The sequence below is a fragment of the Siphateles boraxobius genome, unplaced genomic scaffold, assembly GCF_051911475.1.
Source record: "Siphateles boraxobius isolate OS27281-9 unplaced genomic scaffold, OSU_SipBor_1 137, whole genome shotgun sequence".
NCBI lineage: Eukaryota > Metazoa > Chordata > Actinopteri > Cypriniformes > Leuciscidae > Siphateles > Siphateles boraxobius.
The window spans coordinates 1,085,181-1,113,172 of NW_027508741.1; the positions used below are offsets into that span (position 1 = coordinate 1,085,181).

The following is a 27,992-nucleotide window of genomic DNA, read 5'->3' on the forward strand; positions in this document are numbered from 1 at the left end:
AGAGACTTTTGAATGGTAGTGTGTGTGTGTGTGTATAAATATATTTAGATAAACAGGGTTTGAAATGTTCACGTATCACTAAGCAAAATTGCAAATACTTAGAAACATAAATAATAAAGGTGTCAGTGATGAATGTGTACACAGACAGTCTTTATTGTAAAAGAGGTAGAGAATACAGGTGTTTCACTGTACAGAGAAAGACAGCACTGTTGATATACTCATTCAAACGGTAAATAAAGACCGCAAACGCACCTCATTCATATAATTGATACATACACAAACCCAGTAAAAAAGAGAAACACACACACACACACACACACAAAAACAACAATCTTTGGATTTTTCTCTATTGCCCCCTTCACCCAAGCAAATTCTATCTGAGCTTTGAATAAACAATATAGAGCAGTGATAATAATAATAATAATAATAATATAGCTATAATGAAAGCAGTCTTAATGCAGGATAAAAAGTTTCCCTTTCAACACCCAAACATTGCAGTAACAAATAGTGGAAGTTGTGATGTAGTGGAAATGTAAAAATAAAAGCAACTAAAAGCCACGATCTTATCCAGCTCTTGTGTCTCTTACAAACACTCATTCATCCAAACGGAGAAACGGCCTTATTCATGAAACAAAAGCTGATTTTATATATTTATATATATATATAAAAATATACACACAGTGGAGTGCAAAAGTGATGTCCGAAGTAGATATTTGTTTTTAATGACTATACAAGTTGCTTAAAGATCAAAATACGAGGAAAATATTTTAAATTTTGTAAATATTTTAAATATGAGGGAAGAACGAAGACTTAAACTTGGTTAATGTTTTTATCTGAGAAAATTATTTGGCAAAAAAGGCACAGGTTTTATTTCACTATGCAAAAAAAAAAAAAATGCATTGAAAAAAAAAAAGCACACATTGACTACAACATAATCAGTTATTAATATTTTGTTGTTTTTGCACTTGTTCATAATTTCTTTGTATGACAGCCTGGACAAAAATTGTCGGCACAATTTTTACATTGCGTTATCATCACAAATAAACCAACCGACTCCAAGCACAACTACACAATATGCTGACAAATCTTTAACACAATTTTTATAATATTTAAATAAAGGGTGAAGATGTCGATTTTTCTAGTCCGGACATCATTTTGGCCACTACTGTGTGTTTGTGTGTGTGTACATATATATATATATGTGTGTGTGTGTGTGTGTGTGTGTGTGTGTGGTTTTGAGAGCGTTTAGACCAAATTTAGGACATAGAAATTCACTCTGCTCATGTTTTACGAACGAGGCTCATTCTTCTGTAAATTATTGCATTGAATGGAACACGACAATTTCCATAAGAATAGTTTTATGAATGATCTACACTGAAAAGCTCTGCTTGTGTTTCATGAATGAGGCTCAATGTGAATAAAAGTAAAAGTAAAAGCCTAAACTGCAGTTGTGTGAGCGTGCCGGTCGATCAGTCGGAGTTGTCGGAGTGATCGCTCCCGGGAGAAGCTGCGGACGGCGGCGTGTTCGGCTCCTGCCAGTTCCCGTTAGTCTGGAGAAACACCAAACAACATCATCCTCATCTCTCAACACAGCACACACACCACACAATTACAGGCCTATTCACAGCGAGCGGGAACGGCGGAGTGCTTGAGAAACAACCGGGCGTCGTTATTTCCAATGATCCAGCTTCAGTAATATTTTAGATCGACATGAAGCATATAATCAGGGGTGCACATCACTTTTTGCACCTGGAGATCTGCTTGGTACTCACACTTTATGCGACACACTTATCCTACAAGCTGTCCTCATCACAAATTAAATAAGTAGTGCTTTATGTTAAGTCTGTATTCAGCAATATTGTAGCTATTCAGTAATTGAATGATCAAATGTAAAATAAGACTATAGCCTACACTGAATAAATTAAATATAATTAATACAATTGATCTGTGTTAAAGCTATAAAAGTGATTTTCTCTTCTGTTGTTTGATTAATATTGCTGTGTGTATATAAGGCTGCTCTCATTTTAAGGCAAGAGATCTTACGCATAACGCATAAAACAGCGCGCGAGTTCAAGTCTTGGACTTAAAGGAACAGTTCACTTTTTAAAAATGTTTTGCTGATAATTGACTCACCCCCATGTGATCCAAGATGTCCATGTCTTTCTTTCTTCAGTCGAAAAGAAATTAAGGTTTTGATAAACATTCTAGGATTTTTCTCCATATAATGGACTTCACTGGGTACCAAACGGTCCAAGGTCCAAATGACAGTTTCAGTGCAGCTTCAAATGGCTTTAAACGACACCAGATGATGAATAAGGGTCTTATCTAGCGAAACGATCGGTCATTTCAAAAATAAATAAAAAACTTTAAGTTTTATAACCACAAATACTCGCCTTGCTCTGTTCTGTGATGCACGTTCGTGACTCTCCTGTTCGAACTCGTTCATCAAAATGAACAAATCCTTTATCAAGTCATTTCGTTCGTTGAATGCGCTGAATGAACGAAATGACTCGAAAAAAGACTCGTTAGAAATTAATCTTTTTTCAAATCTTTTTTCAAGTCATTTCGTTCGTTGAATGAAAATGATCTCTCCTTGCTCTGTTCTGTGATGCACGTTCGTGACTCTCCTGTTCGAACTCGTTCATCAAAATGAACGAATCTTTTTTCGAGTCATTTTCATTCAACAAACGAAATGACTTGAAAAAAGATTTGTTAATTTCTAACGAGTCTTTTTTCGAGTCATTTCGTTCATTCAGCGCATTCAACGAACGAAATGACTTGATAAAGGATTTGTTCATTTTGATGAACGAGTTCGAACAGGAGAGTCACGAACGTGCATCACAGAACAGAGCAAGGAGAGCATTTGTGCTTATAAAACTTAAACTTTTTTTTTTTTTTGAAAAGACAGATCGTTTCGCAAGATAAGACCCTTATTCATCGTCTGGTGTTGTTTAAAACCATTTGAAGCTTCACTGAAACTGTCATTTGGACCTTGGACCGTTTGGTACCCAGTGAAGTCCATTATATGGAGAAAAATCCTAGAATGTTTTCATCAAAAACCTTAATTTCTTTTCGACTGAAGAAAGAAAGACATGGACATCTTGGATCACATGGGGGTGAGCAAATTATCAGCAAAAGATTTTTAAAAAGTGAACTAATTCTTTAAAAAAACATGCAAATGATAAATTTTCACTCCATGATGGGTAAACTTTGCAATTAATATGCGTTACGAAACCAAAACCGATCAACTAAGATCCTTATACGCTCATGACAATCACACATCCTGCGATGTGACTATTTTGCAGATACGCACATCGCGATATCGATGCTAAACGCTATATCGTGCTGCCATAATCATGGTTGCTATTACCAGAGATGGAGATAAATCCTAGTCCAGTAAATGTGTCCCTCTCCCCAAAAATGTTGGTCCTCAAAAGCGCTTCCCTCTACATTTTTGACCACGCATGCGCACCAGTTATGTGAATATCTATTGTGTTGATATATTCATATTTTGGTGTTCTTTGCCGATTTTGTCATGGTTTGTACACAGAAGCGTTTGCCTGAACACACTGGAATCGGTTTTATATGGACATAAATTTATTGACTTCACTGCAATACTCATAATGTAAATGCAATGGCTTTTCTTTTGATAAATAAAAGATATATTGCACAACATTAATAAAGAACAAAATTAAGTATTACGGGCAGTCAAGTATTCGCCAGATTTCTTGCTGATATTTACTATAAGTACATTTATTATTTTCATTACAAACACTAGACCATTATTAAATGAGTGAAATATGTAAAATCAGATAATATAGTACAAAAATAATTTACTTTAAACATAGACACAACTCTACTTATTAATAATATATAATTATAGATATACTCCTATTATACACATTTATTTAAAAGTAAAATGTTTTATCAGATAATTTACATTAAATAATGATACTAAAAAATTATATTTACACATTTATACAGCACTTTATTACTTATAATAAACCACTACTCTTCAGTTTTATTTTAGCTTTTTTTTTTTTAAATATTTTTTATTTTTCATGTTAATTTTAGCTTCATTTTTAGCCAATTCAGTGTGTTTTTGCCATTTTATTAGTTTAAAAAAAATATTTCTATTTAGGTTTAATTTCTTTTTATTTCAGTTTTAGTTTTATTTATTCCCAGTTAATAATTGAAGTGCTCCGACTTAAACTTAATTCAGTTTATTCCCAAAGCAACATTCCTAATTTTTGTTTAGTTTAAGTGTTTTAACTAATATATATATTTTATTTTAGCTTTATTTCAATAAGCATAAATGTTTTTAATACTTTTAGTTAACAATAATAACCCTGGTATTTTATCAGTATACCAAGACATATTACTATTTCACACTTATTTAAAGCGAGTGAAATCTACATGATCAGATCACTCTATTACCATTTAATTAACATTTATATATCATTTCTCTGAATACTTTCTCACAAAGAGGTTGTATTTTGTATTCAAGACCAAATTGGTGCAATTCACCTTTGTTAATTTGTGTGAATGTTTCTCATAAAAAATAATGGTGTGGCGCTTCACACATGCTCTTGATGTAAATAGGCCTGGATTATAATGAACGAAGTGCTCGTGAGCGGGTGCGGATCACAGTGATGGCTGTGACGCACGTGTAAGTCACTCGAGAGATCACAGACACGTGCGAGCGTGAAATGAGCTCCTCACCCGGCTCTCTCTGGTACTATAGAGTCTCTCTGAGAAGCGGGATTGAGCGTCCTACCAGAGAGAGAGAGGAAAAGGACATTTAGGCAAAGCAAACACAAAAAATCACATCACTTCCTCTAGGGGTGTAACGCTACACAAAGATCACCGATCGGTACGTGCCCCAGTTTTGAAGTTGCGTTTCGGTGTGTTTTCAGTATAGCAGAGGAAAAAACGGTATCACTTTACAATAAGGTTAATTAGTTATCATTAGTAAATGTATTAACTAACATGAAATAACAATGAGCAATACATTTGTTACAGTATTAAGTAATATTTGTTAATGTTAGTTAGTAAAAACTATCCGTTCATTGTTTGTTCATGTTAGGTCATAGTACATTAACTAATGTTAACAAATACAACTTTTGATTTTAATAATGCATTAGTAAATGTTGAAATTAATATTAACTAAGATTAATAAATGCTGTAGAAGTATTGTTCATTCTTAGTTCATGTTAACTAAGGTAGTTAAAGGTACAATATGTAGGATTTTTCGCCACCAGGGGTCGCTAACCTCTTACATTAACAAAGGCGTATATTGATGACGTATATTCCACATTAAGCTGAATTATGGATCTTGTCGTCAAGCTGATGGATCTTTTATAGGTGAGTGAATACATTGATGTTTTTAACATGACTGTGGTGTGAAGCAGGGCGCGATTGCTAGACGTATTCCAGCGCCACACGCAACGCGAGTCCCGCGGATATAAAGGAATAAGGACATTTCATTTTACCGAACTACACGCAAGTGCTGGATTAATACTCACACAGGTCAGTTTATTAGACGAATTAAACTTGAGGTAACGCAGCGCTGTTTCACTTGCTCTAACAGTTACACTATCACACTAAACGCCATTAGTGTGTTGAATGTTGTTAGTTAGGTTGTGTGTTGGCTGTATGAGACTAAGTACGTTAAGCTAGATTAACATTAGAATAACATACAGGTCATATTCTAACATTTCATCATGTTGAACTAAATAACATCGATCCGTTTTGTGTACATTTGCTCACCTGTCTAATAAAGAACATGCAACACTCGCGTCTCTGTCAAGTCGAAGTTAGTCGCGGACGTGGAGCTCTCGGCATCTCGAAAGATGTTGATCTTCGTTTTAGTCCTTTTTTTGTCTCAAAGTCTGCTTGCCGTGGTCCATAATGTTTGAACAAAACAACAACAGCGTGAGCGTCCTGCTAGGGATAACGCGCATAACCCAGTTGTCAACGTCTGTCGCCATGGTTACTATTGCAGTACAAGGTCAAACCTGGCGGAAACCGAGGCTAACGCGGATATGACGTCATTGACTGGCGACTCCTCACCCCGGCTCACACGCCCCGTTTCCTGGGTTAAAATCGCAATTTTCTCACGATTTACAAATAGTTTGAAACATTTGGGATATTGTAAGTAATCAACTAAACAAAATATATAACATTGGTCTAGAGGTTTTTGGATATTTTACTGCAAAAATCCTACATATTGTACCTTTAACTAATGAACCTTTTAGTAAACTGTTAACGAAAAAAAAAAAAAACATTTGTGACCCTGGACCACAAAACCAGTGATTTATACATCACGAATAAGCTGAATAAATAAGCTTTCCATTGATGTGTGGTTTTGTTAGGATACGACAATATTTGGCCGAGATAAAACTATTGAAAATCTGGAATCTGAGTGTGCAAAAAAAAAAATTTGAAACATTGAGAAAATCGCATTTAAAGTTGTTTATGTTAGCGATTTTGCTGCATTCACTCACAAAAATAAATGTTTTATATATTTACAGAGGGAAATTTACAGATGATCTTCATGGAACATGATCTTTACTTAATATCCTAATGATTTTTGGCATAAAAAATAAAAATCGATAATTTTGACCCAAAAAAACTAAACACATTTAGTCCTGGTCTGCTTAGCGTTCACATTGGCATTTTAACACCGAACCCAAAGGCACAGGAACACGTTCACAACCTGATTGGTCGGCTTTTATTATGTATATTTCAGGACAGAACTTGTCGAACATCCAGAACAATGCTGTGTGTCGAGCTAAATATGCTCGTTGTATGTGCGTAGCCTACATATGATATTATTTTGACCAGACAAAACCAAACATTCGACTATTTCTGCCACAATACCATGGTTACAGTTAGGTTTACTACATTAAATCCATGGGGATTGTTGGTGATTTGTGGAGTGAAAAACCTTCTATAACACTATGGCACAACGTCTGCTTCTCTCAGCGATGTTATTAAAGTCCCCCTGTGGTGAAAATCAAGCTTTTAATGTTGTTTATACATCTATGTGGTGTTTTTAATATGCTTTAAGACTAACCGTGTGTAAATTCATAAGTTGACAGCATTGCTGAGTATTTTCTGCTTAAAACTGCAGTGAACCAAAGACAGTCTCAAAAACACGGTTTGAAATCGCTGGTGTTTCTGACGTCACAAACTACCTTGTAACCAATCAGATCAACGTGTGATCGTCAACGAGTGGATCTCTGAGTGAGTGAGTAAGTGAGTGGAGGCGGGGCTCATTTGCATATTCATAGAACCACGTATATTAAATGAGGAAAGGGTTTCGAGTTACGTTCAAGCCATTTTAAGGCATGAAGAATTTTTTTTCAAGGAAAAAACAATTAAATATGTAATTTTGGTGGTCAAAGATGAGTTTAAGGGATAAAATGTTTGACTATAGGGGGACTTTAATACTGTGGTGAATTCTCACTGACGCGTGTTCGAGATCCACACACGCAGTGGTTAAAACAACACTGTATTTGTTCAGGACACACACGTACCCGACCAAAAGTATGTGTAGCATTTCACGCCTAAATCCCTCTGATGTTACAGAAACAAACATGCATGATGCCATGCAGCAGAAGCGCAGAAATGAGAGTTTGAGAGAGTCCTACCTGAGCGCCCATGTGATATGGAGGCTGCTCTCCGTTCATTGGAGGAACTCCTAGGAAGCAGTCAGCTGACCCTGACAGCGAGAACGACCCTGAGCCTGGAAAAAAAAAAAAGCGAGACACTCAGTCATAAGTCACTGAAATTACCCAGAACAATTTGCCCATGAAACTTTTTCCCTCAGGCCTGTTGCTGTCTGTATTTCCACTCTAAAGTAGAGATGGCCATTTTTCTAAAATATTGAATTAGAAAATTCTGCCTCAAAAAAATTGAATATTCGAATATTTAAATAACGTTCAACGAGAAGGACGTTATTTTTTAAGTTAGGCCGTGTGTCCACCAAAGCGGTTGGCGTGTTTTTTCAATTGTTTTCAATGGGAGCGCCGCGTTTTTAGAACGCCATGAGCGTATAACGAGGCGCTGAGCGTTTTTTTCACGCTGAAGCGCTATGTGCTCTACGGTTTTTAATGTCGCCGAGAGTTGAAGAATGTTCAACTTTGGGTAAAACGCAGCCCTCATCACTGTCGCTTTTTACACAGGCGTCCAATCACAGTGGAGGAGGGGCGGGGCTAATATCACACTGACCAACTGTCACAACATTCTTTCTGTACAACGACGTCAAACAGCAGAGCTAACCGAACAAAATGGATGAAAAATAAATTTTTAGTACGAAACAAATTATCTGCGAAATCGGTTACAAGTAAACTGTGCTGTGGATATTCTGTATCATAGCAACGAATCGTCTCAACTGAAAAAACGCTGAGCTGCCAAAACGCTCTCAAGCGCCCACAGCTAGGCGTTTTCAGCAGAGCGTCTAGCGTTTTCAGCTGGCTAAAAACGCTTTGGGTGACACACGGCCTTACGGGTTTTTTTTACGTTTTTGTCACCATTTCTGAACAAGCTTATGGTTAGGCAATATACACAACACGCTTAGGATACATCTTAAGCTTTTCTTTTAGTTGAAAACATTAAACAATATGTTCAGCCTAAACAAAATATATAAAACAAAAGTATTTAAGCTCAAGCAGCGAGAACGAAAAAAAATGCTAATAAAGCAGATTACGACAGTTATCGTACAGAACGTACACTCGAGTCAGCATATGGTTATCGTGTATATATTGTTTCACGTTCATGTTAAGAAAAACATTAATATCCATATGCTCGAGTGAGAAAAGTGCTGCGCTTTGTATTTTCTCTTGTGAAAAGGAAGCATTTTGCTATCTGATAAGTTATCTCTGGTCACTGACAGTCTTTCCTCATTCGGATGGTGTTTGGATTTCATGTGATTTATCATAGTGGTGGTGATACTATGATAACTCAGTTTCATTAATTCGTTTAATTAAAAGTAATTCCATTTTTTAATATCATTATTTATAGGATCATTTTAACCCAAGTAATTCCAAGCTTCGCGAGGCTGACGACAACATTGAGATCGAATACAACCCACTTGTTAAATAGGCCCAACAGCGCCACCTAGTGCATTTAATTATAACTGTGATTCACTAAATTTATGGCCAGCAAAGCAATATAGTAAAATTCGAATAGTGTTTTGTTTATCGAATAATAATTAAAGATCGAATATTAGCAAATTTGCATATTCGTGCACACCCCTAGTCTAAAGTACTGTGAAGAAGTGTGCGCACTACTATACAGTTCCCGCCAGATTTCATCCTCTGAATTTAAGCGTAATGAAGCCTGAACGTCGTCGGCCCCTCCGCCGTATTTTTTAAACTCCATTGTTGATGCGAATAGTAGACAGCGGTTACTGCATGCACCGCAACAGATGGTGGTTGAAATAAAATACTGGGACGATACACACATCTACCCAATTTGATTCTATCACGATACTTGGTTGTCGATTCGATATGTATTTATGATTTTAAGAATTGCGGTTCTACGAGTATTTAGATTTTTTTTAACACTAGACTAGAGCTGTCACTTTACGCTCGAAAATCTATTGCACAATCGATCGGACCAACCAACACGAAAGTTTCGAAAACGAAAATAGGGAATTGATTTTAACCAAATATGTACACTATTAATTTTAAACGAATTAAACAAATAAAAAAAGATAGATGTAACAAAATTCACAAAGCAGAAAAAGAAAATAAAGAATTCTGACAGTACAGTAGGCGTTGCGAAAGCTAAAAAGAAAATTCCAACCAATTTTACGCGCCTATAGCTTCAATCGGTTTCAATCAGCTGCTGCTACACAAGGGCTACGAAAGAGCGAATGACGTCGAAAGTGACCAATCACAGGAGATGATGACTTATGAAAAGGAGCCACTATTGAAGTACCTGAGTGCAGTGTTGGGGAAAGTTACTTTTAAAAGTAATGCATTACAATATTGCGTTACTCCCCAAAAAAGTAACTAAGTGCGTTACTTAGTTACTTTTTATGTAAAGTAATGCGTTACATTACTTTTGCGTTACTTTTTCTCACCTGCATGGGCTTGTTTGTTTGTTTTTTAATAACAGCTAAAACAATCAATTTTTTCCAATTGTTAAGGCCCTTTCACATTAAAGTTGAATGAATAAGCCTAAGGCTGAAGGAAATGCATATTTACTACTGTACAGTAGATGGCGCCACTCAAACAAAACTTTCAGCTGCTGCTGTTCTTGATTAAATAACAATATGATACAGGAGAAGAAAGTTCAACACACTTATTTCTAAACCTAATCTAAAGTCATTTTTGCTTATTAGTATGGTTGAATTAGATCATTGTAGGTCAGCAGCAAAGACATTGGTTAATAAAGTGAGATTAAATACATAAAGTATATTTGTGTAATTTAACATAGTTAATTATAAAACTTTTGCACAAAATTCTGAGATTGCATTTGACTGTTTTTATTCATTTTGAGGAATACTGAATGTTTTGTGCAAGTGAGATGAGTAAATGCATGTTCAATGCAAATGCACACAACACCTCACTTTATTTCTCTCAACATGGGGACAGGAGAGCTGTCAGTCAATAAATGTGAAAAAGTAACTAGCGTTACTTATTTGAAAAAGTAACTCAGATATTTTGTTGTAAATTGAAAAAGTAATGCGTTACTTTACTAGTTACTTGAAAAAGTAATCTGATTACGTAACTCAAGTTACTTGTAATAAGTTACCCCCAACACTGCCTGAGTGTCTCTGGGACATCAGTGCGGTCGGAGATCGTCTTCTCAACAGCTGGACATATAGTGAATAAAAAACGCTCCGCTCTGGACCCTGAAAATGTTCCTGTCCAATAAATTGTAATTGGCCTGGCGTTATTTGCATGTTTCATTATACGCCTGCCTAGCCTAAGTGTCGGTTACGTTCAATAAAAAAAAAAAAAGTCAAAACTCAAGTAAGTCCATTTAAAGTCTCATTTTTGAACATTTGTCTATAATGGATTTAATCATTACGTAAAATAATTTTGGAGATTTTTGAATAGCCTAAATCATAAATGCAGGCCTGTTGTAGACTGCGACGTAGCGGCCCTGCGTGTTTATCCATCATTCAATGTAGGCTAGTCCTTCAGTTGATTTTAAGTTTTATTTTCAACCTCTTTTCATGGGCTACAATCGCCTACATAGGCAAAATTTGTTTGACATTTCTAATCATAAACACAGCCATGCAGTGATGTTTTTCATTGCTGTTATGGCTCTGCTTATTGTTTTTCGATAATGTTGCACACCTGTTTGTCATTGTGCACGAAACTTCACGCCAATAAATCATAAATATTTCTGACTTGTGCGTCTCAAACGCCGTCTTTACATTCGTCCTAATGCCTGTTAGTTGTCCGTGGATTGGCCCATATTTGGAGTTGAAAATTTAAACGTCTTTAGACATAGAAAAACAATTTTACAATCGATTCAATGAACACTAACATCTCAAAAATCGAACTGGATTTTTCACAAAAGTGACAGCTGTACACTAGACTATGGGGAAAAGTTAAATCATACACTTATACAGACTGTACATAATGTATAATTTATTTATTTATTTCAGGTTTATTAAACAGGGACAATGCACACTAATAATAGATAAATAAATGTATAATGTGCCAGAATTAGCCAAAAGGCTTTTTTACATCAGGTATCCCTCGACAGATCTTAATATGTCACACCTAATAAACAAATAATACAAGGATTGAAATAAGAGGAGGCATATTTACAAAAACAATTCATTAAATCTTTCTGAGTTTTATTTCAGAAGCATCATAAAGTACTACATTCTCTTGAACAAATGATTCGGTAACAAATAAAACATTTTTAAGTGTCACTTGTCTTTGATTACATTATGTAATTGATAAATGCGTTATTTTAAGCACCAAGTTTCTATCAAAAACGTATTTTCTCTTTTTTGAACGCTACTGTAGACATCAGTGTGTATATTTGGGCTTTTTACTTTTAAGCCAGTATTTCTAAGATAAATTGAACTATTGTATCACAGAAATAATGATACTATGAAGTTGAAAAGACTGTTTGTGAAGCCGTTTCATGGCAACTCTCTGGGTCAGTGCCAACACAGATTTTACTGTTGAGATATGTTTTTATCAAAGGTTTAATAGACAGATGAAATGGAAGAAGATCGCGTGGGTGTTTTTTAATCGAGACCACAATCTTTAAAAGATTAATCGTGCATCTCTACTGTCTTATCTCTCTCTCTGCATATGAGCAGAGGGCTTTTCAGTGCGTTCAGTCTCTCGTCGCTTGAAAGGGTTGTTACGTCACTCAACACTCATAGATAACGACACATTTCAAAAGTGGCTAACTCGTCAATTACAAACGAGTCAACCTCGTTTGTAAGCAAGGACAAAAATAAAGCTATTTCTAGGACAAAAGAAATCTATTTTAAAATTGTAAACAAAAGAAATTGCGGTAGTTAGGTGAATCGATATTTTCTCCCAGCCCTAACACACACACACACACACACACACATACATATATATAGCACAATATATATATATATATATATATATATATATATATATATATATATATATATATATATATATATATATATATATATATATATATATATATATAGCACAACTGTTGCCGAGTATCAAATCATCATATTATAGAAATCGATTTCTGAAGGATCATGTGACACTGAAGACTGGAGTAATGATGCTGAAAATTCAGCTTTGATCACAGGATAAATAATAGAGTTTACTATATAATAACATTGACAAAAGGTATTTTAAATTGTAATAATATTTCACAATATTACTGTTTTTTCTGTATTTTTGATTAAATAAATGCAGGCTTGATAAGCATAAGATGAGTTTTTTCTTTCAAAAACATTAAAAATAGTAATGTTTCAAAACTTTTGACTGGTACTGTATATACATATACAGGTGAAACGCGAGAAATTAGAAGATAGTGCAAAAGTTTGTGTATTTCAGTAATTCAAATTAAAAGGTGAAACTAATATATTTAGTATATATAACTATATACATATTCACGATTAAACTTTTCAGATGGCCGACATTTCTGTATTTAAAATTCTTTTTTCAATTGATTTTATGTAATATTAAAATTTTCTGAGATTTTGAATTTGGGTTTTTCATAAGCTGTAAGCCATAATCATCAAAATTATAACTTTTGGACGATATTATAATCTTTCGAGTTTCACCTGTATATAGGTAAATGTTACTGTTTATTAATATGTATTGCATATATTGTCCAGGCAAATTTTAAATCCCTAGAAACTAGTGTGAAAACCCCCCCGACTTCAACTAACCACCAGTGGAGATATATATGCACTTTAAATTCAACATTTTCATTATTTGCTGATTTAAATTATTAATACTGAACATCAATGTACTATCAGAAAAATCTGTCAACTCTGTTATAGACAAATTGGGTTGAGGATAACAGAGTTTCGCGTGACATTTTCAACCATTTTGTGCTTTAGCTCAAAATGCTAACCTCAAACCAGATACCACATGGCATGTCTAAAAACAGAATTTAATGGGTTTCCGCCATATTATCGTTTTTTAAAAAGTGAATGAGAGATTCACTGCAATATCACAATAATAGATTTGACAAATAATTAATCTACTATTGGTGTATCCTAAACATTTTGTACAAATTAATGAGAGAAGAATAATGACTGACATCACTGCTTTCCAGAGTTTCCCGCCAGAGGAAGTGACATCACTTGGTGCAAGTCACATGCTTTTTCTACAAATGCTTTGGAGTTTTTTTTTTTTATAACAGTTAACCAGAACGTATGGGCAGACACAAAATCTATTTTTTTATTATTTAAATTACAAATAATACAGAAAATATATATTCTATGCAATTGTTTATATAACTTAATAATAGAGTAAACACAAAAAATATTTGAAAATTAGATTTAATTGTTTCATGATAATTCAAGTTGAATGTATGAATCAGGAGGCAGAGACAGTCAATAGTAGTGGAGTGGGAGTCATTTAGTTAATATTTCCCTTTAAAAAACTTTCCTAAATATACATAAAGCACTATTTTTAGTGATAGTGTAATATAATTTGTGTTATTATTCAAAACTGATTCAAAAAAGTTATTATTTCATTTTTTTAAATAAAAGAAGGTTTATCTAGGAGACTCGAAATGTACCCACAATTCTAGAATTACTCATATATATATATATATATATATATATACACACAGGTGAAACTCGAAAAAATTAGAATATCGTGTTCAAAAAGTTCATGTATTTCACTAATTCAAATTAAAAGGTGTAACTAATATATTTAGTATATATAACTATTTACATATGCATGATTATACTTTTCAGAGGGCCGACATTTCTGTATTGAAAATTCTTTTTTATTATTGATTTTATGTAATATTCAAATTGTCTGAGATTTTGAATTTGGGTTTTTCATAAGCTGTAAGCCATAATCATCAAAATTATAACTTTTGCACGAGTTTCACCTGTACATATACTGTATATACACACATGTATAGGTGAATGTTAGTGTTTATTAATATGCAGTGCATATATTTTCCAACTAACCAGTGGAGTTTGGGGTGTGTGGTGAGTCCTCGCTCTGTGTCGCTCCTAAAGCCGTCTTCATGGCGTACAGATTGGCCTCTTCCTGGAACTTCCCAATGTTCTTCTTATAGCGAATCCTCTTGTTGCCAAACCAGTTGGACACCTGTCACAATTTCAGAGCTAAAATGAAACCGATCCCTTCTGACGAGCGAGAGCCAAGCGCTTCTCGAAGCAGCCGCCTGTTAAACAGCAGATCTTACCTGAGACACAGTGATGCTGCAGTTCTTGGCCAGCTCCTCTTTGGCTTCCTCGCTCGGGTAAGGGTTCGAGAGATGCGAATAGAAGTACTCGTTCAGCACCTCCGTGGCCTGTTTACTAAAATTACGCCGCTTGCGTCTGACAAAGCAAGAATTTCATAGTCACATATTTGTCTCGTCTAAATGCAGAAAACAAAATGCACTTTGTGCTGCTGATTCATTGGTGCGCTAATGCAGAAATTAAAGCATATTAACAAAATATGGTCTGCTGTTTCTGTCAAAATGAAAGTTTAATGGTTTCATGTCTGAAAATGAAGAAATTAAGAAATTTTACAGTTGTTATATTATTTTTTTTAAATAACCCATTTTTTATTTTAGTAATATTTCTTATTTTATTTTTATATTTACATTTAGCTATTATAATTATTATTAAATATCTATATTAATTTTGTGATTACATTTTTCCCCCCGCAATTTATTTAAAAATGTTTTACAAAATAATAAATATTCGTTTTTAAATATTTTATAGTAAAAAAATGTGATATTTTTATTAAGTTGTAAGGTAAAATAAAATATTCTTAAATAATCCTTTATTTTAGCAATATTTCTTATTTTGTTTTTATTGAGCATTTGTTATATACAATTAATTATTATTATTATTATTATTATTATAAAGCTATATTGATACATAATTCCAAAATGTTGGGCAAACTCTGCAGCTATACAAACACAGCAACCTTTTTTTTTAAATCACAATCGCAATTTCTATTGAAAATAAATAAATATTTAAAATAATATTAGTTTTTAAATATTTTTTATAAAAATATTTGTATTTTATTAATAAATATTAGCACTGTAATTTTTTGTTGTAAGGTAAAATAAAATTATTTTTCTTAAATTATCTTTTTTATTTTAGCAAAATATGTGTTTCTATGTAATTTTTATATCTACATTTAGTAATAATATTAATAATAATTATTATATAGCTATATTGATATATTATTCCAACATTTTTGCCAAACTGTGCAGCCCTACAAACTAGCACAGCAAACAGATTTTTTTTAAAGATTGCAAGTGCAATTTTTGTTTTTCATTTTCCCCCTCAAACTGTGCAGCCCTACACTACAGCAATACCGCAAATGCAAATACCGCACTGCCGAACGCACCTGGCGTCCAGAAAGCGCGAGCGCAGTATCATGACGGCCTCGCAGGTGCTCTGCTTGAGCTGCGTCTGGATGGAGCTGAACTTGCGGTGGATGATGTTCACCATGCGCTCGATCTCGCGTGGAGACACGGGCCGCGTGCGAGACTGCTCCCTCAGCAGGTTCATCACATGGGTCGTGAACTCACTGCAGGCCTGTAGACAGCAATGACATAAGAAACCAGCCTTTCTGTGTCGAAGTGCATCAGACGTCCATTTTCTGTCCTCACTGAAAGGAAAACGCTATGCAAACTGACACAACACAGCAAATCATGTTGAATTTTAAGCTCAAGCTCAATAGAATGCAACAGTCAGGGTTCCAGAAGTAAAAATCCCATTCATTTTCTTCATAGGAAAATTTGTTTTGAACAATAAACCATTAAAGACAGACTGTGAGCTAGTTGTTAGTCGATACGCTTTTGTTGAAGCCATCAACCCGCATTAATAAATTGATGAAAAACTACATTTCCCAAGATTCCGCAGTGAGATCTCCACCAATCAGAGAGTCGAAAACAATCAAATAGCCCGCCCACTTCCATGAAGCACTGCAAATATCTCTCAAACTACTTGGATATTTAAAAAAAAAATCAACAGGTTTCATATTTCTCCATTTTTAAATCAATTACATCACTCGCAATGCTTCATTGGATTGTAGTTCTTTCCCGCATTAAAGCCGTTAAGTTCACAGTCTTTATCTTTTTCTCTTATTTTTAAATACTTTTTGTTTTGTAAGGATGTGAATCACCTCATAGTTGGTCAGTTTGGCTTATGGATTACAACTCTTTAACCAAAGACTTGTTTAAAATCCCTATGGGGAAAAACATGAATGGAAAAATACTTCCGGAACCAAGGCATTTACAGCTTTGCGAAGCAGGATTGTGGACCAATGAGATTTCCCTGAGGGCGTGGCTACCCAGCACAACGGCAGCGATATGTACCTGCTCGTATTTTTCCAGCTCTGTGTGGTAAATGTTCCGAATTTGGCTCAACTTGCTTTTATAGTCGGAGTGCTCCAATGAGCTGTCAGGTGACATCCCGCCAGAGCTGGTCGCCGCGGAAACCGCGGCGGCGGCTCCGCCCCCTTTTTCTGGACCGGCCACACCTTCGGCCAGAAGCATGTTGTCCAATCGCACGAGCTGTGGGTCCGGAGGCTCCTCCTCCTGAGCATTTCTCATGGAAAGACCTGAAGAAATTCATACATTAATATTCAACATATTATGTTTTTACCAGATGCTTAATAGCCAAACTCTAGCATTCCCGCAGGTTTCACACCAAAAGCGTGCGCACCACTGATATATATAAGTGATATACACATAAAGCCGAATCTCAAACAGCTTGCGAGAACCAAATTGACTTGTTTTCCGTTGCTTATTGCACTTAAAAAAGCAAATACATACAAAATGATGTCAAAAAGTCCGTCTTGGTGAGTATTTATGTAATTTCCCCTTTTCTAATTTCCCTGTGCAATGTTTTATTGAATATGTAGGAGGGTTTAGAGAAGTCCAATAAAATGATTACATTTATGAGATCTGTGGTAATGTTATTTTATATTTCTTCTGTGGTACACACTATAAACTATCTCAACATCAATGTCAAATCAGATTTTTTCATGAATAATTATCTGCAAATTAATAATTTTAGAAATATTCATGGTTAAACCGAATGACTTTATTGGTGACAAATTTTGTTCATCTTGTAAAAAATGACATAAGCAGTGTTAATTGATTGTACAAACCACATAATCTCATTGTTAACACTTAGTAAAACTAATTTTTTTTTAAAAAAAGGAATCATATCTCCATTAATTTTTTTTTACACTTTTAAAAACCTTATCCGTCAACGACACATATACAGTCAGTTTTAGAAGGTAAATAGTTGAGAAAGAAAACTTATGTAGTGTAACAGTATATTGGATCTGTACATAAGCTCTTAAAGTGACAGCAGCCTAATAAACCTGCAGCCGTCTGTCATGTTAATCAAAGAACAAAAGACAGAGAAACTTGCTCGCTGCTCTTGACTGAATAACTTGTAACTTTAATTTTGAGTATTAATCTGTATTTAATTTTTTCAATGAAGTACGGTGGCCGAGAGAGCTAAACGCGCTACAACTGAAGAAGGGAGTAGGGCATCGATGCTCACGAGATATAACGCCGGGTTCGTCACTTATTGGATCCCCTGGAAACATTTCCGTTGTGATCTGTGCTATTTGCAGCGCGTTTCTGTATTTGGTGGTGTTAATAATAATAATAATGCATTTTATTTAAAGCGCATTTCAAACCACTCAAACTCACCATACAAAAAGTAGCAGCAATAACAATATTAAAAAGGAAAATAACAATGTCAATAAAAAAGTACAAGATATAAGTGCACAAAGTAATCATTGAAGATAAGCAATTCTTAGTTTTAACTTTGACTTTAAATTGAGCTAACGGGTCTGAAATACGGATGTTGACTTGGAGAGAATTCCAAAGACGAAAGTAACTTTTGTAGCTTTAATAAGAATCAGTATTTAATTCATACAGTGAAAACAAAACAGTGTTTTATTTTTACATTTGATTATTCAGTTTCTGTTGTTAAATAAACCTGAAACCCTAAACCCTGTGATTTTCACTGATGTTAAAATAACACTTCTTATGCGACAGTAAAACACTGCTGTTCACTTCCAGAAGTTGTAGGAATGTTTTCTTGTCAAAAAAAGAATGTGAATATTTTTTAAATATATTTTAAAGATAATTTAAGTTTATTTTACACACTTTAAGCATTATTATATCACATATCGAATATCGCATTATTTAATGAGTTATCGCATATCGCATTTTTCTTCAGTATCGTGCAGCCCTATATTTGGTGGTGTTAATAATAATAATAATAACCGGTCTCGCTGCTTGGCTGATGGTGGACGAGGCCAGGGAAGCTCAGCTTGGAGGACAAACTAGGCAAGACAAAAGACACGACGAGACTAGACAAGGTGAGATTAAAGTAACCCCTGACTAGGAAACTACAGTAGACTGTCAAACAAACAATGTAGCACGCGAAGTTTATGGCACACAGAAAGTATATAACGAACTGGCAAAACATGAGGGCAAGAGAACACGTATAAAGGGAGCTGAGAACAAGAGGAACAGGTGAGCACACTCAGACAAGGAACAGGTGAACATAATCATGCAAACGAGGACTCGTTTAAACTAGACAGGAGGGCTCAGTCCCAATTCGCCTACTTATACTACGACTTAAAAGAATGTACTCTTTTTGTGAAGAAAAAGTACATACTTTTGAGTGTGCAGCAAAAGAGTAGGCAAGCTTTGGGACATACAATCACGTCATCTTTAACGGACAGATCTGTTGCGTGCATTGTGTCACCGTAAACTGCCCTGTCAATCATCTTGTCACAGTTAAAATCCTCTATTCAATTTAATTTGATTTCCTACCATTTCAGAGAGCACGTTCATCTGCAGTCGTGGGTCTTTCATGCGGAGACTCTCCTCTTGTGTTTGCAATTTGAATATAATGATGCATTTAAAGGGTAACGGCTAAACGTATCTTTACAAAAGTTCAAAATGCTGCTTCAGATGCAATATAATGTAGACAACATTGAATAAATTCATTTTCGTCAGGTTAGATACTGATAATTAATCACTCAAACCCCTTTATCTAAATCTCTCTACATAACCGCCGGACTCGCGCGTCCTCCATGTCTGTAGTTTTTTAACACTTTTCACTCGTGTTTGTAGTTCTAATCGAATCCTCGTCCAACGCTCGATGGGTTGTGGACAATATTAGCCGTTAGCGTGCGCATCGATCTGCACTTCTGATTCTGACCGGAAATAGTGGACCATCCGGGTATCTTTGGAACACTCATTTCAACATACTACGTTTTGGGACGTACTAATTATATTTTCAAATACTATTTAGGATGGATAGTATGTGAATTGGGACTGGGCCAAGGAGGCAGGAACAGAGGAGCACATGACCAAAACAAACAAAGACAGACGCATATGTACAAGCACAACACAAACATAGAGACATGAAACAAAGACAACATAGATAAAGCTGCCAGGGCACAACCCTGACAACACCACAGCTAACAGAAGACGGTTGGGAATGACATCTTTTTAGTTGTACAAACTGTGTACATTTAATTTTATATTTTATTTTCCTGTTATCTCTGTAAAGTTCCGTTGAAACAATCTGTATTGTAAAAAGCGCTATGTAAATAAAGGTGACTTGACTTGTACGGTTTGTAAGGTATGAAGTGAACCAGGCATAAGGAATACCAGTGAAACCAATATCAGATAAAACGGTTCAAGAGAATAGTGTGTGAAACTGTGTCGAAAGTCAAGTAAAACAAGAATAGATAAGAACCCGCTATCAGCAGCCATTAACAGATCATTAGTTACTCTCACTAGGGCAGTTTCTCTGCTATTCTTAGAACGAAACCCTGACTGAAAACACTAATACAAGTTATTATTACTGAGGTGAGCATGAACCTGTGCTGCCACTCCTTTTCAATAATTTTTTTAATAAATGGAAGATTTGAGATGCGACGGAAATTATCTAGATTGTTCTGCACCGAGTTTCTTAAAGGGATACTTCACCCAAAATGGAAAAATCTGTCAGTAATTACTCTCCCTCATGTTGTTCAACCCCGTAAGACCTTCGTTCATCTTCGGGACACGAATTAAGATATTTGTGATTAAATCTGAGAGCTGGATCACTCCTCCATAGGCTTCTAAGGGATTGACACTTGTTCCCCGAAAAGTTATTAAAGACATCGTTAAAATAGTCCAAGTGACTACAGCGGCTCAATCTTAAGTTTATCAAGCGACGAGAATACTTTTTGTGCGCAAAAACAAACAAAAATAATGACTTTATTTCAACTATTCATTTCCTTCTCTGTGCGCCTCGAGTCAGTTAGCGTAGTGTGATAGCGTAGTGTGATAGCGTAGTGTGATAGCGTAGTGTGATAGCGTAGTGTGATAGCGTAGTGTGATAGCGTAGTGTGATAGCTAGGGCTGTAACGATACACCAAACCCACGATTCGATTCGTATCACGATTTTTGACCCACGATTCGATTCGTATCGCGATTCTATCACGGGGGCGGGGCTTGAGGGGGCGGGGCTTGTGGTGAAAAAAAGAGATTTTGAGAGCAGAAAAAAAATACCGGTATTTTTATTAAATAACATTAGGAAAAACCTGTATAATCTAAACACCAAAGAACAATAATAACTATGCAAATTATTATACTATACGGCAGTGTAGGCTGCTGCTTTTGGGCTGTGTTCTGTACTCCAACTAAATTGATTTCGGGATGGTGCCGTAATATGCATCTGCATGTTGGACGTTTTGCCGGTCAATTGAGGATTAATTTAATGCACTTTCTGAGAATTTATATTTCAAGTTTTGGCTGCAAATTTCACGTCCATAATGCTGAAATTGCCAAATTTTAAATAATTTTTCCTCAACTAGTTTTGTGGTGTAGGTCTACGTAGGCTATTTTATAATGTTAACTTCAAATAATACTAATAGTAATTTAAAGATGTGGTAGTTCTCATGGGCCTGAGGGGAGGGGAGGGGGGGAGGAGGGGGGAGGGGGGGGGGTTGTTTGAGGGGAGAAAGGGGGGGCATTTTTTCCAAACAAAATTATTACATTTATCTTGCCTAAATGTTTGCGCTCATTGCATTTTTACAATGGGGTAATAGCCTATTGTTGTTAAGAATTTACACATCACAAGGAAGCTTGATTTAAATTGTTTAATTAAATTGAAAAAAGTAGCACAAATAAATACAATAGAATAAAGATACAAATAAAGACAATTAAAGAGAAAAGTTTTTGAATAGGTCTAACACTAGTATTTATATACAGATACTGAATAAAGTAATCAAATGGAAAATAACATTGGGTAGTATTTTAGTCCTGAATAAATTAAATACATAGGCTATTAATCCTGATTCCTTTAACTTAAAGCCATCTTTTGTTGTTTTGACAACAAAATTAATGACAGACACATATGGCTGCCGTCACTTTAAGAGCTAGTGCACGGATCCTGTGTTCATTATACTGGCATGCGTTTTATGTTTATTAAAGACAAAACCGACTATAGCCTATTTAGAGTATAGCCTACTCACAAAGACCGAAATTGACAATTTTGCGTGTTAAAGCAATATAATCCGCGAAAAATAGTTACTAGCCAGCTGTTTTTGAGGCGGATTTTCTATGAATGTGCGCATAGAAAATAATCTCAGAGAGCGCGCGAGCACTGATTAGTTTAAAATCGCTTGAATGTTTAAACTGGTAAGACTTAAAAAGACTTCAGTCACGATGCACTGCTGGCCCGATTGTGCAAGTGAATATTCCGTCATGTCCCGACCTTACAGTCTATGGTCCCGACTCCAAAACGCGAGTGTGTATTATCGCCGCAGCGCTTGATGCCTGCCTTGCACAAAACATTATGAGAAGAGATAGAAGACGCGCGGCACCGCTGAACACTCACGCTGTTTGTGAAATTGCGTCTGGAAGATAGTTGTTAAAAGAATGATTTTATTTTATTATCTGTGTGGATTACGATTGCGGGAATTTCCCACATTATAAATGGGAGACCTGCGGGAATGATTAGAATTATGCGCTATACCCGCGCCGAAATTCGAGCCCTGGTTCTGGACAGGAAGGATAACTCTGGGAGTTGGAAGGGGTGTGATCGCGATTCTGCCTTCTCACATCGCGATACAGGATCGTGGACCTGAGTATCGCGATTTCGATTTTATATCGCGTATCGTTACAGCCCTAGTGATAGCGTAGTGCTACGTCACACGTAGGCTCACTATTGGCCGACGCTGGTCATGTGTGTGATGCGTGTGACGTACAACACAGAAGCGCTGCACTGTTACACTAGTGAACACTAGTTTTAACTCTATAAAAAGTTTTAAGATGTAGGAAAACTCACACTTAAAAATATTTTCTTCCTGAACCGTTAGTCAGGAGGTTTCAGAATACGGTTTACACTTGAGAACAGTGCTTTAGTACATTCTCCAGACTCAATTAAATGTGAATAAAAACATTTTTTGCAGTATAAAGAGCATATTTATAAAGATGAACATGTTCACTATACAGCTCTCTATGTATCATAAGTACAGTTCGTTTATAAAGGCTGTTGTGAACTGTTGTGTGTGGTGAACTTTTGCAGTGCGTTTCTATATTTGGTTGTGTTGTGAGTATTTGGAGCACTCATGCGTTGTAAAACTGATGAAGATGTTTTCTTAATTTGTGGGTGTTTTTCTATTTGCATGTGTTTTTCTTCAGTTGCAACTGACTGTTTACTTATCTTTTTTCGTGTAAATTTAGTTCAACGATTCAAATTAAGCCTCACTGTGCTGTGTGTAAGATATTGCAACTAAATTACCCAAATTATAAAAAATGTATGAGATTTTTCAAAGACAAATTATCTGTATTGTGGTATATGTGGCAGTTTTCCCAGTGGTATTGAAAATGGTTTTGAATATCGATATTTTTCAAGTTATAGTATCGAAGTTGGAAATTCCAGTATTGTGACATCACAAATGCATAATATTAATACCTGTATAAATAAAACACATTAATAATAATAATAATATATATATATATATATATATATATATATATATATATATATATATATATATATATATATATATATAATATTCAAAGATATAACTTAATGACTTAACAATGATACTATTTTCTTTTAGAGATGCTTACGTATGTTTAGCCGAAAGGAACTGTTTGCATAATTGAATCCTTTTCCTGTTATCACTGTAAAGCTGCCTTGAAACAATCTGTATTGTATGAAGCACAATAGAAATAAAGGTGACTTGACTTGACTTAATGCCAAACCAACTGCTTTAGCTATTTTCATGCCAAAACTATACTTTGGGTAATTAAAATTTAAAACAGAGATTAAATAAGATATTAAAAACCTTTTCAAGGTTGTCAGATATTGTTAAGGCCGTCAAGATAAATACAAGATAAATTTAATTAATTTCCATTACACTCTAATCATCAGTATAATCACGAGGTTAAGTGCTTCAGTCAAGGACAAAGCATTAAGCAGGATGAGTCATTTTGACAGTATGTGTCATTAATGCTTGAACATTGCAACCATCTTTAAGTACAGCTTTATTCTATTACACAGACCCTAACTGGAAGAGCTTTTATTTATATACTTTACAATGTGAAGGTCAGTGTTTCAAGAAAGCCCTGTGCAATAAACAGTGTACGGCAGTACTGTATGATTGATGACACACAGCATGCAATGCAATGCCATGGGAGCGTCCCAGACTACGGAAATTAAACGACTCCATTAGGCACAAAGCCATTTAATTACTAACCATCACAGTAAACATTTTAGTCCTCTTATGGGATTCCCTAAACTTAGTCTTCATAAAAAGCAAAGACATTACGCACACATTACTGCAAATAGCAAATAGAAGGGTTTGTGTTGATATACTGGAGGGAGTAAAGATTATTTGCTTTTGATTATTTATTCTGCTTTATGAGCTTCTCAAAGAAACCAATTATATTAATATTAATTAAATAATAAATAAATAAATAAATAAATAATCTTACACATGCAAAAAAGTGTCACATACAAACAACAGGGTTCGAGATTATAACGCTTGTTTTGAGCCGATACTGCTGAATATTTGCGAGAATTTTTTTTATTTGGTTTTTAAGAACTGCAAACCATACAAACCAGTAACCATTTGTTATTGGTAGGCTGAAAGTGCTATATTAACATTTCTAATGCAAATAATTGGGTATAACATGCAAATAATATGGTTTGAAATTGTTTTGGCATGAAATTGTTATTATTTGAGAGCAACGTTTGATTTATTTTATTTTTAGAAGCTGCGAACCTGGTCAAACCCATTATCAGTATGCTATTATTGTGTAAATAGTGCAATTCTAACAGTGGTGGTAAGTAACGAAGTAGAAATACTTCGTTACTTTACTTAAGTATTTTTTTCGGAGATCTGTACTTTACTTGAGTATGTTTTATTTGCATCTACTTTTACTCTTACTCCACTACAATATTGAAGACAAAGTTTACTTTTTACTCAGTTACATTTCCCCATGCCTGCTCCAAGTATTTATTACACTGGCTTTCCAAACCAATGAAAAACTTGGTTTTATTTTGAAAAAAAGAACGCGTAAGCTCTTTGCCAGCATAAGCTCACATAGCAGCCAGTTCGCCATTGTGGAAGATGACCGCAGAAACAGGTGAAGGTGCAGCTCTGCCCAGCAATGACCCAGAGATTCCCGCTTACACTGTATCTTGCAGATCTTCTGTTTGATGCAGCTAATGTTATGGAACATGTCTATTGCAGAGCTGCAAACTCTCACTCATTCAGTGTGAGACTCACACTTTCCACACGCTCTCACGACACACATCCATTTTCTCACGCAGAGAAAAATCGCGAAGCAAAGAGGACACTGACACCGACAGACAAGACAGAGTAGGTTACTTTTGATATGGAACAAATTCTCAGCTCTCAGATTCTGTCAATTTTATTATGAAATTCAAACAATATATACCGTTTTGGAGCTTTTAAATGTGATGTGACAGATAGCTAGCGCCTGCTATGGGGTGCCGTTAATCTCTTTACTACTAGTTAATTGTAAATAAACACAAATGAACAATAATAGGTAGCCTATGTTGAAAGATACAGTACAACTTACCGAAATGTATATACCTTATACATAATATCAATAAATCAGTGTTTTTCAACTGCGGATAGAGGTCAATAAAACAGCTGGAGAACAATGTCACATAACGTTAAGTTACATTTACCTCTGGAAAAAAAAAAAACATTTAATGACCATAGTATGTTAGTTGGCTAGAAAAATTAGAATTTTATAATATATGTAATATTAGTATAAATTAGTATTTTGTTAAATGTGCACTATATATTTATTATATTTTTACTTATATCATTAAAATATTATAAAGTTGTTATTATAATAAAAATCACATGTATTTTTAACATGTAATAATACCAGCTGACAGGGCTCTCTGTAGCCTATGTTTACAGAATTAGGTGAGATTTTCTTAATTTAAAAATTAACATGCATCTACTGTACCAAATATTTATCAAAATGAATCTATTGAATCAAGATCGGAATCAAACCACAATAATTGAATTGAAAATGTAAAATTTGTATCAAAGAATGGCCTACCAGTCATTGCACCATAATATGCTGTCACTAAACTTAATGAAATTGTTTAGAATTGATGCAAGGTGCTTCATTGTCTCTTATGATTGCAAATCTAACAAATTCTTAATTGCAGTATCTAATAAGTTGTTCAATTAAAACAGATAAATTGTTTTGGGAGTGATATGCAATGTTTAATTATTGATATTTACAGTTTGAATATTTACTTTTTACTTTCGGTACTTAAGTACGTTTTAAATCGGATACTTTTGTACTTTTACTCAAGTGATGTTTGAATGGAGGACTTTCTACTTTTACTGGAGTCATTTTTTATTTAGGTATATATACTTTTACTCGAGTATAATTTTTGAGTACTTTTACCACCCCTGAATTCTAACATTCAAATAATTGAGTATTGCATGCAAACGATGGAGTGTGAGAATATATTTACATACTAGAATTAACATAAATGATAATTTAGGGATTTATTTTTATAAGGTGTACACTGTCTGGCTTTGTTCTTACAGAACATGGCGCCTGTGCTGAATCCCCTGCCAACTTTTAAACTAATTATAAAGTTTCAGTTATGGTATTTACCAGTTTTAACACAAAATACATGCACATTACTCACCAGTTTTCTCTTTAATTTCGCACAGGACGCTGAATAAAGCCGGTTTCATCCGATGACAGTTTAAAGCGTGTTTTCTGTCACAAAACAACAAACAAAAGTCAGTTAGCTAACATTAGCATGCTACAATTGTGACTCGCATTAAAAAATAAAGGTTGAAATCGTGTTGCTACCAAAATATTTCACAACCCCAGCTTTACACAATTGAGGTCTTTTGAAAGCATTAAATACTCCTTCAATACTCCGATTCTCCTGGCACATTAGCATTTCATATTAGCTTCAGGCAGTGATTTGTGCTTTTGTGAATAAAAAATAAAGTTACTTTAGGAATAAGATAAATATAAGTGATTAGACATTAGCACATCTAACCGGTAATCATTATTTTGAGACATATATATTGCAAAACTGAAGATAAAGAGTTTGTTTTAAGTCAAGAAAAACGTAAACAATAGCGGCTATGCTCATGAACTTCAGCACACATTCTAATATTGTTTAACTTTTTTAGACATTAGGCCTTTTAAATATCAAATTAAAGTGCATTCGTGTAACTTAACGCGTGTTATGTCATTAAAGTTTTCATAAATTATAGATCACTATCTGTTTTAGCATACCCTTGTCTCACGCGGTCGTTAGCGCAATGCTAAACTTTTAAGTTTATAAAATTGTATATTTATATAACTCACTTTGCTTGAGCTTCGTCTAAACTTTGGTCGGTGATCGTCATGATCTGTTGCAGTATGTCTCCAATGTCTCGGCGGTTGTCGTGTCCGTTTTCGCTGCCTTCGAGGCCCGCGGGGTCCCCGTCGGGGCGGTGTTGAGAGGGCGGGTGCAACGGGTTAAGAGGATGCATTCCCGGGTGGACGCTCAACCCGAGACCGCGGCTTGCGCTGGGCCCGTTGCCTGTGATGGGCTGCTGCGGCTGCAACATCCTTAGCAGTACATTAATCTAGAAGCGTGTGTGTGACTCTGTGAGTGAGTGTGTGTCCATGCATCACCACGCTGGAGTCCCCTAGCGATTGACAGGCAAAAAACGTGGCCTTGCATGGAAATAGACATCTTACAAAAGCAGAAGTCAAGATACAAGCACATTGTTAGTCTTATTGCA

At 35.0% G+C, this 27,992-nt stretch overlaps 1 protein-coding gene across 2 annotated transcripts; it reads right to left on the reverse strand.

The window, feature by feature from the left end:
- Positions 1 to 129: 129 nt before the first annotated feature.
- Positions 130 to 27,973, reverse strand: pbx2 (pre-B-cell leukemia homeobox 2). 2 transcript variants are annotated; one of them, XM_077229958.1, is made up of 9 exons: positions 27,571 to 27,973; positions 26,891 to 26,964; positions 17,011 to 17,255; positions 16,038 to 16,228; positions 14,875 to 15,010; positions 14,636 to 14,777; positions 7,656 to 7,750; positions 4,723 to 4,773; positions 130 to 1,550 (listed from the first exon to the last, which is right to left on the reverse strand). In XM_077229958.1, exons 1-9 carry the CDS (start codon positions 27,813 to 27,815, stop codon positions 1,470 to 1,472), a joined length of 1,260 nt encoding a protein of 419 aa, XP_077086073.1. In that variant the 5' UTR covers positions 27,816 to 27,973; the 3' UTR covers positions 130 to 1,469. The 2 variants fall into 2 exon arrangements, with proteins under 2 accessions (XP_077086073.1, XP_077086074.1); XM_077229959.1 differs by lacking the exon at positions 4,723 to 4,773 and having other exon boundaries at positions 27,571 to 27,968.
- Positions 27,974 to 27,992: the final 19 nt, after the last annotated feature.